At 32.9% G+C, this 20,030-nt stretch overlaps 3 protein-coding genes across 3 annotated transcripts; 2 read left to right on the forward strand and 1 right to left on the reverse strand.

The window, feature by feature from the left end:
• The first annotated feature begins 2,284 nt into the window (after positions 1 to 2,284).
• LOC141828798 (uncharacterized) lies at positions 2,285 to 3,258 on the forward strand. The gene is made up of 2 exons (XM_074716189.1): positions 2,285 to 2,641; positions 3,025 to 3,258. Exons 1-2 carry the CDS (start codon positions 2,377 to 2,379, stop codon positions 3,234 to 3,236), a joined length of 477 nt encoding a protein of 158 aa, XP_074572290.1. The 5' UTR covers positions 2,285 to 2,376; the 3' UTR covers positions 3,237 to 3,258.
• A 2,564-nt stretch (positions 3,259 to 5,822) lies between these two features.
• LOC141830131 (uncharacterized) lies at positions 5,823 to 15,686 on the forward strand. Its single transcript, XM_074717618.1, is given in 17 exon segments — positions 5,823 to 5,851; positions 6,360 to 6,441; positions 6,566 to 6,656; positions 6,728 to 6,803; positions 7,795 to 7,886; positions 7,951 to 8,027; positions 8,975 to 9,000; positions 9,003 to 9,030; positions 9,157 to 9,269; positions 9,884 to 9,963; positions 10,057 to 10,143; positions 10,972 to 11,064; positions 14,119 to 14,209; positions 14,335 to 14,441; positions 14,942 to 15,031; positions 15,150 to 15,197; positions 15,446 to 15,686. Coding segments are annotated over 16 exon segments (1,362 nt in total). The 5' UTR covers positions 5,823 to 5,851; positions 6,360 to 6,373; the 3' UTR covers positions 15,641 to 15,686.
• A 1,596-nt stretch (positions 15,687 to 17,282) lies between these two features.
• Positions 17,283 to 19,565, reverse strand: LOC141829835 (DNA-directed RNA polymerase III subunit 2-like). The gene is made up of 5 exons (XM_074717332.1): positions 19,530 to 19,565; positions 17,946 to 18,030; positions 17,751 to 17,854; positions 17,503 to 17,631; positions 17,283 to 17,333 (listed from the first exon to the last, which is right to left on the reverse strand). The coding sequence occupies exons 1-5, from the start codon at positions 19,563 to 19,565 to the stop codon at positions 17,283 to 17,285; spliced, it is 405 nt and encodes a 134-aa protein (XP_074573433.1).
• Between the last annotated feature and the right edge of the window lie 465 nt (positions 19,566 to 20,030).

Below are 20,030 nucleotides of genomic sequence, written 5' to 3' on the forward strand. Positions count from 1 at the left end.
TTATCGACCCATTGACTCATCGGTAGCTCCAACCATGTGCTCTCGTTCGACTAGACTCCTCGCCTCTTGAAAATTGTAGGAGTATTCGAGAGATTGTAGAAGGTGAACAAGCTCAAATATTATAACATACTATTGATAGAGTTTACCTTTTTGACATGATCTAATAAAATAATAATTTGGGAAAAAAATTTAGGGAGTAAGGGGACAATAATGAAAAAAAAGGAATGTCCTTATAATTTTTATAAAAATGAAGAATAACAAATAAAGTAGACTCCATGTAACTCATTATATGTAAAATTAATATTATCTAAATATGATCAACTACTATAAAAGTATCCTTATTTTATATTAATTATGATGAATTAAGAGTGAAGATCTAAATAAAATAAGTATTCAAATACTAAAACAAATAAAGTGGATTCATGCATGTGACCCACTAGATGTAAATTTAATATTATTTGAACATGATCCATTATATAATAATTATTAAGTAATTATTACAACAGTATCATTGTCTTATGTGATTTTTGATCAATTGAAAGTGAAGACTTGAATAAAATAAGAATTCAAATGTTAAAATAAATAAAGTAGATTTCATAAGATCTAGCAAGTAAAAGTTAATGGTTCAAACAATTTAAGGATATTTTGAATAGTTTTTATTGGGTAGGGCACCTATTTGATAATTTTTTTATTTATTTTACAAAAGAGCACCCATTTGATGATTCATTAAAGTTGAGACGTCCTTTTAAGAGAAAGGACACCCTTACCAAAGTAGATCCAACCTAGGTCTTAGTTAGGGTTTACCTTAATCGGCAACATGTATGGAGAATGATGAGCAAGCAATGATCGTCTATATATATATATATATATATATGAATATCTAGGTTTTAACAAAATCAAAGAACATGGGTAGCTTGTAATGTAACTCTTGAAATTGCCCCTAAAATAATATTAAATTTATTTATTAAAAATTATAGGCCCTAAATTTCTTCCCTAAGAGCATCCATAATGGATGTTCTAATAGGGTGTTATAAAAATGATAAATCCCTGTCAGTCTCATGGACTCAATCCCTGGGGTGGCTGGTCCAGTCCCACGGAAGTTTCCTACCGACCACCAGGGTAAATCGGGAAGCGCATACAACGGCCAATCCAGATGCCAGCATCCTTTGATTGCGTTTCTCATTTGGAGAAAAATTCATACAAATACGCCGTAACTGGCGGATCGAACCACGGGTCCCTAGATCACAACCCGGATGTCCTACCATTGCACCATTGCCCCGGGGACAAAATCTTTAATGGTGGAAATAACATTGTGGAGTTGAACACGTTCAAATAATTATATTGAACGCGTTCAATTAAAAGTGGGGTGAGTCATTTTAAAATGGTTAGTTTTAACAGCTATTTTAAAATTGAATAAAATTTTATTAACGGTTAGCTAGTTTTAATGGTTATATTAAAATTGAATAGAATTAAATAAAATATATTTATTTAATGTGATATAATTTTAAGATAATTGAGTGGACGATAAGACTCATAAATAATGAGTGTTAATGTTAAACGAAACGTGGGTGAAAGAGATATGTTGTTATAATGAATATGTGATAGTGGACTTGACAGGGAGTGTTATAATAGGAATGAGTCATGGATACTCAGATCAAATATCTTATTATTTCATGCATAAAATATAATATCATCCATTATTCACCTTTTATTTAAAAGTATCTTTTACAAAATTAGATTCCTTAACCCTAATAAAACATAGGTATTTTATTAAAAATTTTAATAAATTTTAATCAATTAAATCAATCAATTCTTAATTATAATTGAGATAAATTAAATAGATCAGTCTAAATCCTAATAAAATTATTTTAAAAAAATCTAAAATATTATTCAAATTTATTTAATTATATATATCACCATTAATATTATTATTATATATTTTATTTTATTTTATCTTGTTAAACTAAGTTATACACTAAAATCCACATCACATTATTATTATTATTATTTTTCTTTTTAAAATATTAAATTAATACTAAATGTAAATTAGTTTCGAAGGATTTATTTTTTGATATAAATAAAACTTTACATTTCATTTGAATAATAATAATATTTTTAAGAATCTAGGTACGGATTCGAACCGGGACTCGAGCATACGTGGCCGCTCGGGAGCATTTTGAGTGCAATTTCAAAATACGCATCATGTATTGTACTGAAGCATGGGTCCCACATCCTTCTAGGATGACACGCACCAATAGTAAGTCAGGTTAGGGTTTGGGTTGCGTGCGAACGTGACAAGAGAAGAAAGGTCTCTGCGACGGGGCTTTTGCTGTGCCACTCCCGCCACGGTCGCCTGCGGCTGCGAGGTAGGGCGAGATGGAAGCCCTAGGTCGCGGCAAGCGGAAGCTGGGCGTAGATGACAATCCAGAGCTTCCGGAGAGGTTGTGCGTGGAGGATGAGGAAGAGGAGGAGAGGGAGATTCAGGCACTGGAGCGCGAAGTGAGCGAGATGGCCAGAAGAGTCCTCGACGCCCGGAAGACCAACCTGGATCGGATTCTCGGAGGTCTATCCTCCGAACTAGTCGCCAAGAGGCCGCCCCTTCCGCCTCGAGCCCTAGCCGTATCTGATGCCGGCGATACTGGTGACTTTTCTGACGGTTTTCTTGCGTCACTGAACTCCCATATTCTTTTTCATCTTTCTGATAGTCAGATTTTTGGGTTCATGACGCGAGGAAGAAGTGAGACCTTTCCTGGTATAATGTTGTAGGTTTTAGACATGATCATTGGAACAGTAGTTGTATAGGTGTGATTAAGAACTTAAATGGCAAATGTGTTGTACTGAAGTATCAACATATGCATTAGCAAATTTCTTTCTTAGAGCTAGAAGTACTATTATGTATGCTAACTTTATTATTCTATGCTAGCTAGGTCCATGTTATGTTCTTCTAAGATGTTCTTTGCCATATGTTTCATGAATAATCTTTGACATTCCTATTGCTAAAATACTGATTGACGTCGTTTGTAGAAATTCCACCATCTTTTGAACCAAATGGAGTCAGCGTGCTTGGTAATGCTGATCAGACAATGGTTGAGAAATTGCTTGTTTTCCGAGCAAAAATGGAAGGCATCATCTCTGAAACCCCAGTGGTTCTAAAGAGAGCAAATGAGTGCATTTTGAAGATTGAAAAACTGGAGAAGTGTGATGTAACAGTACCTTCTATTTTTAATAGAAGATGAACACAATGACAATTCATATCTGTTCTTGGTGTGGTTGCATTGGCATTACCTACTCAAGTATTGTTGTTCACATATTCTTGCATGGTTTGTCGATGAGCAATGTAATCATAATGCCATGGCAAAGATTTTTGTTATTTAGCTTGATTGCAGATTTTTTCAACTTTCTTCTAAGATGCAGCAGAGTTCTGATCAGTTTGAAAAGCTCTCCAGGACAGATGTGGGAGCAGTGGATAAAAGTTAAAGAGATTGTTAGTCCCCGTATTTGACTGGATAAATAGAGAGAAAGAAAACAGATCAGTTTGATGGCTACTGCTTGATCATACATTTATTATTGCAGGTGAAAGCTGAGATAGATTTTGCCGCTCAGAGCCAAAGTTGCAGAGCAGGAAGCTGTTCGTGAATATTTATTGTTGCAGGTGGATCAATTGCTTGCCTCTCTTTATGGCTCATGGATATGGAGACCTTGACCAACTTGTCTTCTAGTGTCCACAAGGTTCCATGAATCAGACCCACTCAGGTTCACTTTAGTATAATTTAGATACAAAATATTGTCCATCAAGATGTTTTCATATTTTAATTTTTGATTGTTTGTTCTTAAGTTTGTGTGCAGTAGCATCATTCAGATAAATATAAACGACACTCAGAGATGCAGTGCCTGATGAACACTTACAATTGTGATCCAAAGGCAAGCTGACACCACAGTTCCTAGAAACCTTCCAGCACTTGTCAGGCCCATGATAATTTAGTTTTGCAGAAATGAGATCATGAGGAACAACAGGGAGAAGATAGTTTTACTTTTTGTATAAGAGATGATTTTTTTTTTGAAAAAAATATATTATAAGAATGCTAAAATAACTAAAAAATAACAGTTGGACTGCAGGGTGTTTCAGGAAATGATCAGCCTGGCGGGAGACAAAGAGCAACCATTGAGCTCGAAAACTCCACCAGATTATCTTTAGGCGAAAGCAAAGAAGAGTTCAGTGATCTTGTTTGCTCGATACTTACATGAGCTATCTATTAATTTTTATGCCGCAACAGTTTAAAATTTTGATCTTGATTAGAGTTTTGATTTTAGAACTAAACGGTAAGATTTCGATATTGTATCTTCCCTTATGGTTTTTAAGATATTATTTTCTTTTTAAATAAAGTAGATATCGATTACATTTTCTATTAATATTTGATTAATATAAATGAATATGTTTGAATATTTAAATTATTTTTAATTATTAAAACATTTAATTAAATACTTAAATTATTTAAATATTATGAAAGTAATTATTAAAATAATTTTTTTAAAAAATAAAATTTAAAATTATTTAAAACAAAAGATAAAATTATAATTTTTTTAAAAAGTTCAAAGATGATTTTAATTTTTAAAAAAATTATGTTGTAATATGATTAAAACATTTTAAACTTGAAAATGTTGTTGGGATAGATTTAAAATTATATTTTTGAAAACTGTTAGGTCATTTTAAATTTATAAATAACTTTTAAGATCAATTTAAAATTTATTTTATTATTTCTTTTGACGAGATGCAACAGGTTCTTGGACGACATTACAAGATTGGGCGACGGAAAATTAAGACGTGCTATCTCGGCATCTCTAGCTTGATATACTATATATGGGAGATACGAAATCAAATGTGTTAACAAAGCATTATCCCGGATTTTGATTGGATTTTTCGCAAGGTGCAGGTCTATGTGTATCAGTAGATTGTAGATCTCAAGCTACGATAGTATCCAAGTTGTTGGTGGCTCTGTTCCTGAGATGAGATTGATTTTATGATCTGTGGTGCTTTGTATGACCTATAAATGGATATGTAAGTGTTGTGATGTATGAACATGTGGGGCTATGGTATCTTGGTGTTGGTGGTGTAATGGTTATGTAATGAGTCATATATATATGTCCAACGGCTAGTGCTGTCTAAACTATAATGCTAGTCTTTTGATTGTACATTTAAGGAGTCTAACCTCTTTTATTTTATTTATATATGAATCATTTTTTTTAAAGATTATTTTTTTTTTTAAATTTATAAAATTTTAAAATTATTCTTTAGATTTAAAATTACTTTATATATATATATATAAATTTTTGATATATAATATATAAAAATAGTTATATATAATTAAGATTGAATATTCAATTAAAATTGAATCAAATTAATAAAATAAAATAAATTTTTTAATTAATTAATTTATCAAAATTTTAAATTAAATCGATAAAATATTAATTAATTTGATCAAAAATTAAAAATTTTAAGTTATATAGAAGATTCATCAATTAGATATTTATAAGTTTAGTTAAAAATATATTAATTATTTTTTATTTTGATTTATTTGATTTTTATAATATAATTGAATAAAAAATTTAAAATAGAAATCGAATTGAATAATTAAAATTTAAAAAAAATTAAATTTTTTTTCTACGGTATAACTGATATATTATAATTTAACTATATAAAATACAAGTTATATATATTTTAACAGTTCTCTTCTAATAAAAACTGAGGGTTTTAAGTTCTGTCTACTCGCCTCCGTTCCTTTCCGCCGTTCGCTCACCGCACCGCCCCTCGTCGCCGCACCCCTCGCCGCACCCCTCCTCACTCGCCGCCCAGGTAAGATCTCGCCGTTCCCTCTTGAAAATCCCGTGCAATGTTTAACCGGTTTGAGGATATGTTGATGGAATTGTCTTGCCAATGGAGTGATCATTCCCAGGTAGAGGAAGAGGGGAGGGTTCAGATTCTTAATGTGCCAATTGTTGTTAGTGTTTGTTTTGATGTTATGTTCTTTCAGATTCTTAATGTGCTTCTTTTTTGATCTATTGATGTTGTCTAATTTCTCTCACCTGTCCTGTCCTTCTATTGGTCTGAGTCAGCATGTTCATATTTGTAAATGCTCTATTGATAAATGCACACAATACTTTGCAAGTAGTATATTTTGTTTTCTCATTAGTCTTCTAATTTGAAGAGGAGCCTCGACGCAATGGTAAATTTGCTAGGGGGTTCGAGTAGTCGCGGAAACAACCTTTTACGAAGAAGGATAAGATTGTGTGCAATATATCCTTCCTTAGGACCTTATATTGGGTTGCCCTTTGTTAGTCTACTAATTTACAATCATTTGTAGGTTGATTTAAGTCAATGGAAATGGGTTGGTGTAATCATTGCGAAGAATGCCCCATCTATAAGGATCGTGACGGCATCTATGTGTGAGTTGTTCTGTATTATGGATATGTGCAAGTTTGTTTGTTTATGTTGGCACTTTTTAAATAGGATATGAAGGATAACCTCTTCTTATTATATTTCATTAAATTCCTTTTTATGCTGTTCCAGGTGTTGTACCTTATGTGGAAGGATTCTTGATCAAAACATTTACGTCAGTCGTCTCACTTTTGCAAAGGGCAGCAGTGGCCAGCGTTGGCATGTATTGGCCCATGGAACCTTTAAGTAACCTGAATTTATTTTTTTATTTACTTCTTTTCGTTCTTTTCCCAGAGGCGAGGGAATGGTAATGTCATAAAGATTTTGCGACATGAATACTCTGCATCAAATTTAAGAACTCTAAAGAAAGGTAAATTAACATAGGAAAAAATCTTAACTTTTTGTAATCTAGGATATGTAACTTATCATTTATGTAAATTTGGTTGTATTTGTGATGGAATTCCATGTTTATGCTTCTGTATTTTGCAACTTCAATGTTCATCGGTTAGTAAAAAACTTTCGCATTAATTTTTAAGTCACATCCTATTGTAATCTTTGTTGTTTCAATTATCACATGGCCCTATGCAAGGTGTCTGATTTAGGACTTGTCTGTTTATGTTTTGTTTTTTATTGAGTGCTGTGTTTTTTAGTTATTATTATTATTATTATTATTATTATTATTATTATTATTATTATTATTATTATTATTAACTGGATCCAGATTGGCAGGTCCAACCTATTAAACCTAGAATTAGAGCCCATAGTTCCTGTTTAAACAGTACTGAACCCGTATATTTTTGACTGGTTTAACTAGAAAAATGATGACCTAGGGGTAATGTTTCAACCCCTGCTAAAGGTTCTAAAAGGCTATTTTTTTTGTTAGACTTCTAGTGTTTGTAAGAGCATAGATTTAGCTACTCTTTTGATTGTTTATGATAACACATTTAAAATATACAAGTAGGTCAATGCTTCCATTTGAATTACTAGTTACTTGTTGTAGAGGAACATTGATAATCAAATTTATGCCAAGTAAACCTTTTCAAAATCAATGGGGGAATAGAGAAATTTTGTATATAACACAAGTATTATAGCTAAATTAGCTAATTCTTGATTGAAAGACTGCCAAGATCCTTTGCATACGAGTATTACATATTTCTGGCCGTAATTTGTTATTTTGTTTAATGCAAGTAAGATTAAAATTTCTTATGAGTATCAAGTTTCAAATTATGTCCCTGTCACTTTTATTCTAACTTTTCTTGCCATATATTTTTAAAAATTCCTATTTAACTTTTAGTTTATTTGATTTTTAGTTTTGTGAATGTTATTATTTTCTTTCTTTGATTTTGCCCTTATTTGTTCAGGAAGATATGCGATTAACTATCTTGTAAATTGCCTGCACATGCGCATGTATGGTGAAGATAATATAATCGACGATGCACATGAATTCTATCAGGTACTTGTATAGCTTGATTGCAATACATGGAAATCAATTTTGTCTCACATTCCCATTTTTGAAGATGGTTGTAGATAAACATTTCACCAAAGGACGCAAGATATCTCATGTTGCAGCAGCTTGTCTCTATCTTTCTTGCAGGTGAGAAATGTATGCTAATGAATGGTTATGATTAAGTCATGCCACCACTATTATGACATCAATGATTCTTTTCAAGTATTTGTACGCACTCTTTTATCATGAAGGTCATTCCCCTTTTTTCCCCACTACCAACCTTGGATAAAACAATATCCAAACCTTTCAAAGTAAACATGCCAATAAATTATTGATGGATTTGCTTATGCTAGCATTCAGACGACCAAGATATAGTGATTGCTCATTCAAAAAACCATTGTACCCAACACATTATTAATTCTTAAATTTGGTTGTAGATTGCTATAGAGTAATTAATAATGGTATATACTATTTGTATGTTTAAGCTTTTAGAAGTGGTTTAACCATAGTGGACAAGAATTTTGTTACACGTGAGATATTAATGCATGTGTCTAATTTGAACCTACCTATCTTGACTGGCTTAGCTTGCTTATTGGTCAAGCCCATTCTTTTGCTTTGTTGTTCTTAACCCCGATCAATATACTAAATCTGAAAATTTTGTATGGAGTTTTTTCAGAATATCAATGTTGGGGTAGGGGAGGGGTAGATGAAGCCTTATTGTATGAATATTAGAACATTTAATGACTTTCCATGTCCAGATATATCTGCAATTAAAAAATCTAGTTTGTTTCCTTAATTCTCTATGTTTTAAACATCAAGTCTTCTATTTACATATATTTTTTTCATTCAGTATTAATCTAGTTAGTGTTCATAATTGGTTGTTATTTGTAAATCTTCCTGAGAATTTCTAGTGTGCTTATGTGTTACATGATTGCTTTTCTATATATTACGCTGTACATTTAGATAAATTTATGACTTAAAAATTGACTATAATTTGTAGGTGATTAGCAATGGTTGTCAACTTTGATGCATGTATCAATGTTGCATTCATAATGCTGTAACTCGGTTTAGAATTTCGTTCCTTCTTTTTCCAGGCTACAGGAACTAAAGTATCTTCTCATCATTTCTGTGAATACTTGGAGATAAATGTGTACGTACATCTTGCTCCTTTTCACCTCTTCATGCTTTTCAAACTGAGAATCCCTTGGGGTTTTTTCCCCTAGCACAACTACTGTTAGGCAGGCAAGATAAAATGCTCTCTTATATTTTGTTTCAGGTTTGTTCTTGGAGCTATGTTTTTGCAACTTTGTAAAACTTTGGACCTCTTGGAGCACCCAAATGTCCAGAAAATAGTGGATCCGGGTCTTTTTATCCATCGATTCACAAAGCGTGAGTGAACTTTGTCTTCTATTATTTATTTAAAATTCTTCTTTTTGAGGGACACAATTCCTTGCGATGTAGAGAATCATAAGGTTTAGTTTTCATTATTTATCTAGTTTCTTAAGTCTCCTATGACTGCATGGATTGTAATTTGGTTTATTCTGAATTTACTCTTTTGGTTTTTAGTGATAAAGCTTATATTTTGGTTTCTCTAATTCCAGTCGTTCATTGGAGTTTGATTTATTAGTGAGCATAACTACAATTCTTTTTTATTTGTCAATTATTTGTATTTTCTTTAAATTGGGATATTAGTATTTATTGTTGCAGTAGAAACTTCTCTTCCCTTCCATGTTTATTGCAAACTTAGTAGAAATAGCACCTTTGTTCAACATGTTAGCTCTTTGTTTGTTGCAAACTATTTTCGTTGTAATGGCAAACAGATTCAAGGCATAGATGTATTTGCATTTTGACTATTGGAAATATGTATTATGTAATAAGTATTAGAGTAAAGAGGGCCTTATTTGTTTTATTTCCTATTTACCCTATTTATTCATCAAGGTAACCTAGTTATGAGATTAAAATAGACTAGAGTGAATTTATTGCGTAAAACTTGTGAAATTTAGGACTTTTAGGTAAAAAGGATGATTCAGTTTCTGAAATGGCTCTTCGCTTGGTTGCATCGATGAGGATAGATTGGGTGCAGGTATTCTTCTTTATTGGCATAGTCCTTTTCAATTTGTAAATTCAATTGCTTATGCATAAGTAAATTTGTTTCTTATGCTTTTAATGGTTTTAGAGAGAGAGGAAACCCAACGGATTATGCGGTGCAGCATTATACGTATCTGTACATTCTCATGGACTTAATTGCTCCAAATCAGATATTGTAAGTAAAAAACTATTTAGCTAACTTCCACTCTAAATGTGTACATGCGATATGGTTGGAGATGTTATCTCAAAGTATAATAACTTTATGAGACACTAAATTTCTTCATACCATGCAAATCTATATCTATGATATGTCATCCTCCAGTGTTCCACAGGATCCCATTTCTATTTCAAGTCGAACCTAATATAGTAAGGAATTCATTTATGACAATTTACACTACAAAATTTGTAAATGCTAACAGTAATCATTTTGAAGTTGTTGGGGGAATATAGGTTTATAAGACAAAGTTAACCAATAGACGTTTTTTTTTTCATTCATGGCATGTCCCATTCTTTGAGCAATTGGAAATTTATCAAGTAAAGCTTAATTTAATTTAATCTTATATATATATATATTTGGCTTTTCCTTTGTGTCTGCGATAGCTTGATCTTTTAATAGTTTTTGTTCAAGATAAAATACTTAACAAATTTATGAAATTGATGGGAAACTTTAGCAATTATATATACCTATATCGTGTTGAAGAAATTATTCTTTCTTGTGTTACATATAACAACTATAAGAATATTTATTTATTTAGACCAAAAATTGTTGATCTTTTTTTGTTTTATTAAGTTACATTTCTCTTATCTCTAATCCATGTGAATTTTTAGAATATAATTGGTATATTTCATTCAATGTCGTGTGGAATCCCTCCCCCCTCCCTCCCTTTTTTTATGGAATTTGAGAGTCAAACCTAAATCTTGAATTTTAAATTTATTTAATTATTTTCATACAACATGGCTGTTCATATAATTGTTGCAAGGTTTTTTTTTTGTGTTTATTTAGGTTTCTGCTGTACACATCCGTGAAGCAACTTTGAATAGATGGCTAATAGAGTTTGACAATTCATTGTTTGATGACGTATTTGGTAACTCAACTGTAAGTTTTCGTAACTGTTAAGTGATGTTGATATAGCATTCTATGAAATATTTTGTGGTGGTTATTTTACTTTTAAATTTAATGAAAAAATAATGTATATATTCAGTTCTTTAATTATTATAATCATTTGTTTTGTGAATCATGATTTGAAATTTCATTTCAAGCTGGGGTTTTTATCCCCAGCCGAAACAAGAAAATTTCATGCCATATCGGAGCATGTCGAGATGCAGTGTTAGAGGCATTAACGCATAGGAAGAGAAGAGGAAGAAGGAATGTGATCGCCTTCTTCTTGTTGAAACATAGTGTACAATCATGCCAATACTTGCATGTTCCTCCTAATGTCGTAGATGACCTTGCACGCTGCAGAATGCTTGTGCAACCCTTAATGCATCGCAAGATGCTTGCAACCTCTCTAACACTATAGAAACTCGTGAACGATGTTTGTCTATTATGTTGTAACATTTACTTGTTGCCAATGCAACATCTGGTGCAATGGTAAAATTCACGTGTGTCAATCGGGTTGACTTAGCATTTAAAATATGGTGTGAATATGTCATACCATGGTTATTTGTTTGCTATCCTATATAGATGATTTATTGAAATATATGCGACATGCAAACTAGTTACTTGTGTTAATGTAGCAAAATGCTGACACTTTTGAATAATATACTAGTGCAAGAGTAGAGTGATATTGTGGAGACTCCATTCTTTCAAGGCTTGAAGAGAGGAGACTAACATATTTTCTATATCTCTATGTCGGATAGTAAAGGAGGCTTGTACCTGGCACTAATCATAGTAAAATTTTGATTTTATGAACTCATTTTCAAATTCGTGGATTATGGGTATCTAGTTGAGTAATACATCTCATGGTGGTTTGTTAGACAGTTTCTTAGATGCCATGTCAATAACATTCATAAGATACTCTTAAATATTTAGGTAAGCACCGTATGATTTTCTAGTCGCAATGATAAGCATCATTGGCTTCCACATTATCTTGGGTGTGGGATTACATGAAAGAGGCAACAAAAATTTCAAGTATCTTATTCAATAGCTAGTTATTTGAATCTAACTCAATGTGTGCATGATTTTTTTTCATCAATAATAATCGACATATCTAATAGTAAGGCATTTTTATTTAACGAGGACATTTTGAACATTAAAATCTCCTTGTTTTCCTTAAAGATCTTGTAGCTAGAACTAACTAAAGTTTGAGTGGCACAATTATCCAACTAACTATGAGCTAACTCAAATATCCTAGAAAGGATCTTATCAGTCAATTTGATGTTAATCATGAAGGCCAGATACTCAACAATTTTGTGTGTATGTTGCTCAATGAGTTTGTATTCATGCTAATTTATTAGCTCAATTTTGGATTATGTAATTGAAAATTTGAGTAGCTAGTTCATGGAGCTATAATATGTATAAATTGTAAGAGGTAAAGATGATTCTCATGCAACGAGGGTTTAAACCTCACGTTGGGCAATTCCAAACTCCCATGGAGTTTGAACCACTAGTGACGCTAGGGTGTCCTACTAGGCTCCACTTGCAAATTTACTTGATGGCTGATCTGTGGAGTTGAACCATCCACCTCTAGGACTAGTTTGACCCAAGACCCATATACTTGGATTAACAAAAAATACATAAAATGGGTTCATAGTAAATTGGGGGAGTAATCCACTATGGATTGTTTCATAGATATTTTGATTAAGGTGTGTTTCATATAATTTCCTTAATATATCTAAACAAAGTAATTATCAATGTAGGGAGCATTAGTTTGAGACTTAGGGGTATGGGTAAAGAGAGAGAGAGAGAGTATAAAGGTGTGGTAGTTTGATTTATCTGAAACTCCAATAGTAAGTAAATTTTTTTGGAATCCTTAAAGAATCCCACTGGGCTCACATACTTTCCACTGTCTGCAATTGTCTTTGCAGCAAAACAACAAACACACATCAGCAATAAAAGGAATTTAGTCATTACATTTGATAAAAAATACATGAATTCTTCCACCAAATCAATCCAAGTTTTTATATTGGAGTTGTAAAATAGCTTGGTCATCATGGGTCTATCGATTATGCTATGCCTAGTATCAACACATGAATCTAGTCCTCACTGTCTTGCCCTCAACAACACCTATTTAATCAACTATTCCAAGCATTAGATAGGGCAATGCTAGGGATTATTATATATACAAGACACTAAACCATGGGAGACACACGACAAAACATAGAACAAGGTATATGGACATCCTTGCTAATCATATTTGACTTCTTTAAGCACTAATCACTGGAATATCTCATGACGAAGTCAATGAACTTGACAGCCTAGAGAGCTCGGCGATGACAGTCATTGCACATTGGGCCTCTTGGATGTGCAATGAGGATGAGTAATGGTCACAATGTAACCAGTATCGAGTTGAGATTGCTCTATAGTGAGGATAATATGAGTCACATATCAAGGATCAACATACATACCCTATAATTTATGTATGAAGCAGGCAATTTACATACATTTTATAAGCCTGCCATCTAATTGATGAAGATTAGTTTATACCTTTTTAATATGACTTCCTTATATTTACAATATTGAGCCTTGAACCAATTGTTAGAAATACTGATTAAATTTTGGGGAAAAGGCTATCTATATATCTTTGTTTGCTTTGCTGTTTTAAAAGTGTAAATGCAGTGATGTTTTCAGTTTCTTCCAGTTGGACTTTATATATATGTCCCTACTCTGGCCTATAGCAGCTTGTATATATGTTATTGCATGTTAGGGCATGTCAGCTAATATTAGCACCAATAATAGAGACCTATGATTAATACATTATTTTTCCTGAAATCTTGATAGTTTAAGGAGCTTATCGTATATTCTACTTCTTAGAGTCATTGGGATATCCACCTTATTCTATTATTTTTCATCTATCTTTTATATGCTTCTTTTTATTCCAAAATTTGGTAAATGCATTAATAGAGCCTAGAATCACCACTGAATCAGCTTAACTCCAACATTGCCGTTGTAAGTTTTGTATCTAAATGTGTGCCCAACTGGATGTTACAGAATGGGGGAAGTTGTGATGTTAATAAGACTCCATATGTTGGCCATGTTGAAGTAAAAGCATCAAAGAAATCAAAGGAACTTGTAAGTGCTGGTACGATGGAAAACTCATACACCTTTTTATTTTGAAAGTTTATGAAATTGGCAGGTTTTTTTTTTTTCTGAGCACTAATAGTCGTTTATCTTAGTTATTTCTCTGCTTTTTGAAAGATTTTGCAGGGCATGAGTTGATTGACCCATTAACTGTTAGCGAAGAACATGATTTTGCAGACTCAGAAGATGATGAGAGCGATCATTTTGCTTTTTCTGACATTGATGATGATGAGGTATGCCATCCGTGTTAGTAATTTTGGGTTTGAATTGCTTAAACTTCAAACTCATAATATCTCCATGTTGTCTTCATTCATCACCTACGTGAAATAATCTTGTTAGCATGCCAACAACTTTTGTTCCTTCTCAAAGAAAACATTAGGAAATGATAAAAAAGATTGCTGTCCTGATTTGCTTTTCTTTATGGAAGCTCAAAGGGGGGATCAATTTCTTTGTCCTCTCCCTGCAAACTTCTTTCTCTACCCTCACTTTTTCTACTATGAACTTTCCAATCAGCCTTATTCTCTATGCCTTCTTCGATTCAAACCATGCTTTGTTTGTACATCCATTGGTGCGTGTATTCCTCAAATTTGTTCCCTATTGATTACTTCTCGCACAATAAAAATCTTGAAAATATTTTACTAAATTTATGTTCAGAATATATGCATTTTTAATTTTTTTCTCTTCTTTGTACAATTTATTTTTGTGTTGTTATTATGCTATCTCTTGGTTGCAGGAAATCAAAGAAAGACTTGCTGAAGAAGCTAAAAATATGACTCCCGCACAAACTCCTCTTGAAGCAACACGTCATATGCTTAAGAGAAAGGTTTGAATGTTTTTGTTATCGCATGCACTTGTGATATTAAATGCCCATTAAGAGACAAATTAACCATGGTTGTTAGTGATTCTCATATTTTTATAATCAATGTAATGCTTTGTTTCAGACTTTCAGCCCAAAAATCAATTACGAAGTACTGGAAACTCTATTCGCGGTACTTTCTACTTCCTTTTCCTTTATATTTAATGCGAGTCATACTTTCATCTATGCTACAATCATTTAAAGCATTTGAGCTTTTTGGAATTCTCATGATAACTTTAGGACTTGTTTAGATGATTCCATATTAACTACATCATATAAAATTCTTTCCTTGTAACATTATATTGAAATAAACTCTACATTTGCTTTCATTCTCTTTTAGATTGCATTCAATAATTATATACTCATCATGTTTTTCAATAGTCTGAACAAGACAGTGCGAAAAAGCAAAAAGTTGAATCAGATGCTAGTGATCCTCATGAAACTCCCGACGAGAACGATGATCATGCAGATGATCCAGATAACAAGGATGGTGACAGGTTTGGAGCATCTGAGAATGATAGCGATGAAGACTTTGACTATGGAGATGAAGACTATGGTTACGAGGATGATTTTTGACTTTGTGTACTGGCTTCTTGTGGGATGGAGTTTGAGAAAACTCTTTTTGAACAATATTTGATCTATAACTTTAATGTATTCTGAAAATTCTAAGAATATAGTGTTTATCCAAAACTACCAATTGATTAAAAAGGGCAGCCCGGTGCACGAGGCTCCCGCCTTGCGGGGTCGGGGAAAGGATACATTGTACGCAGCCTTACCTTGCCTTTGGCAAAAGGCTGTTTTCAGGATTTGAACCCGTGACTTTTAGGTCACAAGGCAACAACCTTACCGTTACGCCAAGGCTCCCCCAAAACTACCAATTGATTATTGAAAAATAAAAAAAATAGTGTTTACGCTCACAACCAATATTAGGCCAATCGATTAGATTGATTGTTGAGGTCTCCCTAAAAGAGAATCGATGACATTCATAAATGGCGAAGTCAGGCAATAGGTCGATTTACCCCTCACAGATGGTCGTGGGGCCGAGAGGTGGCGGATCCACCTTTTTTTGCAGAAGATGACATTCATAAATAACACTCATTAAAGAATAATTGTCATTAGAATGAATATAATTATTATAGTGGTCTTATTACAATCAAATATTTATATGTCGCTTAATTCTAGAAGTAATTAAGGGTGCAAACGAGTTGAATTGAATCGAATAATATAAAAGTATTGATATTCAAATTTGAGCTTGAAATATATATATATATATATATATATATATGACATTATATATTTGATTCAAAATATCAATAATTTTATTTTGAATTTGATTCATATTCATTTTGAATTTAATTCGAATCAAATTTTAGATTGAAATTCAATTAGAATTATTCAAATTCTTTAATTCGAATCAAATTTTAGTTTGAAATGTCAATAGTTAAATAGAAATTATACATTCAAGTTCGATTCTAATTATTTGAATCTTAATTCGAACATAATTAAATTTTAATTCAAAATGCTTTAATTCGAGAACCGGCTTGGCAGGATGCCGAGCCGGCCAATAGTTAAACAGAATATTATACATTCAAATTCGACTCAAAAAATTATCGAACATTTTTGAATTCAGCTCGAATTCGATAATTCTAAATACGAATCAAATATTATTCGAACTAGCTCGCAAGCCGGTTCGATTTGTTTGCACTCCTATCAGTAATTAAGAGGACATTTTGGAAATTTGATTTTGTATTTTTTAAGTGGGCGCATTTTGAAACAAAAATAAAAAATAAAAAGTAGGGATGTTTTGATAATATTGCAATCTTCGAGCTTCTCGTTTATTGCAACGTAAAAACTCTATCCGCGACGTTGCTTCTCCACCTCAGCCCATCGTCGCGAGGACCAAGCTCGTGTAGTCGATCACAGAGAAGAATATCAAGGAGGGAGTCCTGTTCTGAAGACTGAAGGTGATAAGATAATTGGTTAAGAATCATAAGACTGACGCTATTTGATGTTTTGATAGGTTTTTTTCATTCGTATTTAATTTGATCGATTCTGTTCAGGAATCAGAACTTGTACTGGATGACAGAGATTATTTAGGCTAAATTCATCAGTCACCTCTTACAAAACTGTACGTCATTCTCTATTCTTGCAGTCACCAATACACACTACTTCTCCAGCTCGATGGTTTAAGCAGAACATCCATCCACTCCACTTGTACTCACTTTTCAGTTAATTTCAAACGTGGAACAACGTTCATGGACTGCAACTCCTGATAACGTACGTATGTTAACACAGGAGAAAATAAAATAAAATGAATGAGACCATTATATTCATCCTTATACATAAGATTTGAATATAATACAATATAATATAATATAATAGACGGAAATTAAGCAAGCATGGAATGACACTATACGACAATTTAAGTTCTTACTAACCTGGAATAGAAGCTTACAGGCGTATGGAAGTTTGACGGTGGATATATTTTCACCATTTTTACATGTTGAACAAAAGGGCATCTTCAACTTGTAGTTATAGTACCCTAAGAGACCACACTGTCTGCAGACCTGCAAGTAAGGATAGTGATTTTAAGTCAGTAACTGACTGATAGTGCACATTGATGTAGGAACATGAATTGAACAATCCACATTGATCCAACGGGCATTCATTCAGCTTGTTCGGGTACCTGAACTTCGAATGGGTCACTGGACAACATCAAACGTTCAAATATCACCATACTCGCACCATATGCTATCAAACAGTCGCGTTCCATTTCTCCTATACGCAATCCTGCAAAAGGAAACAATAAAGAAAATTTTAGTTGAAGATTAAAGCTACCAACATTTGTTGGCAGTTTCAAATGCGATTATGATCAAGCAACCTCCATCTTGGCTTCTTCCTATAGTAGGTTGTCTAGTCAGCAGCACACGACGCCCTGTAGCGCGAGCATGCATTTTATCAATTACCTGTAGGTCAAGAAGATGATGAACATTATTTACCAAAAAGTCTATGCTGGAATACCAACAAAATGATTGATATTTCATGGTTATATATTTGAACAACGAGCAGGGATTTCACATTGTATAACAATCTCACAATAAATATGGCATTTCTCAACAAGTAAAGATAAATTTATATATAAAGGTTCCAAATTAACCTACATGTCCAAATAAAATATGCTAAAGCTAATATGAAATTTTTATCACGACAAACTTATAGACATGATAAAAAAACTCCAAAAATCATAGGAAATGGATCCTGTTGGATATTCAGGGCTACTCACATAAACTAGATATATGCTTGTTATAATAAGTAGATACCCTATGTTCAAAATACGATTTGAGAACTAAGACCAGACTAGATGACAATAGCATGCAGCTGTCTTATCCTTGCCAGCTAATAGCAATGCCTGCCTGATCAACAAGTGGTTATTCTCCACATGTAGAAGGTTTATTAAACCTTCTTCTTTGAATCTGCTCCTTTATTTTCCGTCATACAAAATATTTCTAAGTTTGTTATGGAAATACTTCATGTCCCTACTTTATTGTCAGATTCAATAGTGCCTCCTCCTCCATTGTATGCTGTGTGCTCCTATTTCATTTTCTTCCCCACTCTAACAACAGAACCTAAAACAATGCAAACTTACAGGAGCTAAGCATGTAATAACCACTTGAGATTCTGCTACCCTCGTGTCGCCAAACTATAGTCCCTGAGCTACCTATGGTTCAGACTGTCCCATTGTTCTTAGAAAATAACCTTACAAATGCACAACTACAAAAGTACACACATGATTCCACAATCCACATTATTATTTTTTTACTTGTCATCCTCAATGACATTTTGGAACCAATTTTTCTTCCATCCTCCTAATAAATCCACAGGTGGAAATGTTGTTTATCATGCAAACATCATCAGAGTTTACAAGTATTGTAAACCAATCAAGGGCGGGATTCAAGGAGAAGACATCATGCATATTTATGGTGTTGATTATCTTCATAATTTTTCTCCTATAGATTAGATCACACGTTCAACTCATACTGGCCTAGAGAATGTTTCAATGTAGTCAGTACTGTATTTCTTCAGGCTAGGGATGTGTAGCATTTCCAATAAGACTGACATGTTTGAGAATCTGATTCCCTATTTTTTTTCTTGTGCTTCTTTAAACTTGATCCCACTTCATACAATCCTCAGATGACTTGTTATTAGTCCTTAAAACTGTCTTAGGATTAAGAAGGCAATCAAAAATTTATAGTTACAAGGATGATGATAGAAATAAAGTTTTTGGCTTACTAAGCGATATTTAGTAGCATTGTTGACACCTAACAACAACATCGCACAAACCATGAATGACAAAAAATATGTTGATAGCAGAGAAACATTTCAGAACAAGATAATCTCATTGAAAGTTTGCCAAATCTCTTTGCAAGGAGGACAAATGAGAAATGAAATATATGTGTACAATTACCATATGTTTTGACTTCTGATAGTAGATTGGCCCCATGAAAATGTATGCTCCTATTGGGCAGCCCGTAATGCCTGGAACATTCAAATTACAGGTCAAATATTTTCTGGTCAGCAGAACAAGTTGAAATAACAGATAAGGAAAAGGTCACGAGACTCCTGAATATAGACAAAAAACACATAGAGCAGACACAAACTTGAATGAATATGCACAAGTAGATGTGCATTGTACTCATTTTGAGGCCAACTCATGTTTCATGAGCCAGATCACAGACCTTTTCAACTAAGCTATCAAATTACATAAAGCTTTGCAAGACAAACCCAAGCAACTTGTAGGCTCATGCAAATCAAGACGGTATTATGAAAGGCTTGATATAAAAATAGAGAAAAACTCATCAAGTTCCTTCCAAAGTTTATTTACTTTATATAAACTATTGATAAAGAAGCTCAAATCTTGAAGTAATTTCTTATAAGAAAAAACATACCTGAGTAGAGGAAATCTTTG

The sequence above is a fragment of the Curcuma longa genome, chromosome 5 (assembly GCF_044706935.1).
Source record: "Curcuma longa cultivar G26 ecotype Majalengka, Jawa Barat chromosome 5, ITB_CL_G26_1.1, whole genome shotgun sequence".
NCBI classification, from domain to species: Eukaryota; Viridiplantae; Streptophyta; class Magnoliopsida; order Zingiberales; family Zingiberaceae; genus Curcuma; species Curcuma longa.

What these genes read in the sequence shown, in the direction of transcription:
- LOC141828798 (XM_074716189.1), top strand. Translation starts at nt 2,377, where the DNA reads ATGGAAGCCCTAGGTCGCGGCAAGCGGAAGCTGGGCGTAGATGACAAT. An exon ending in ATCTGATGCCGGCGATACTG is followed by an intron (nt 2,642 to 3,024) that starts GTGACTTTTCTG and finishes CGTCGTTTGTAG; the next exon opens with AAATTCCACCATCTTTTGAA.
- LOC141829835 (XM_074717332.1), bottom strand. Translation starts at nt 19,565, where the DNA reads ATGGGGCCAATCTACTATCAGAAGTCAAAACATATG. An exon ending in ATCAGAAGTCAAAACATATG is followed by an intron (nt 18,031 to 19,529) that starts GTAATTGTACAC and finishes CTTGACCTACAG; the next exon opens with GTAATTGATAAAATGCATGC. An exon ending in GTGACCCATTCGAAGTTCAG is followed by an intron (nt 17,632 to 17,750) that starts GTACCCGAACAA and finishes CCTTACTTGCAG; the next exon opens with GTCTGCAGACAGTGTGGTCT.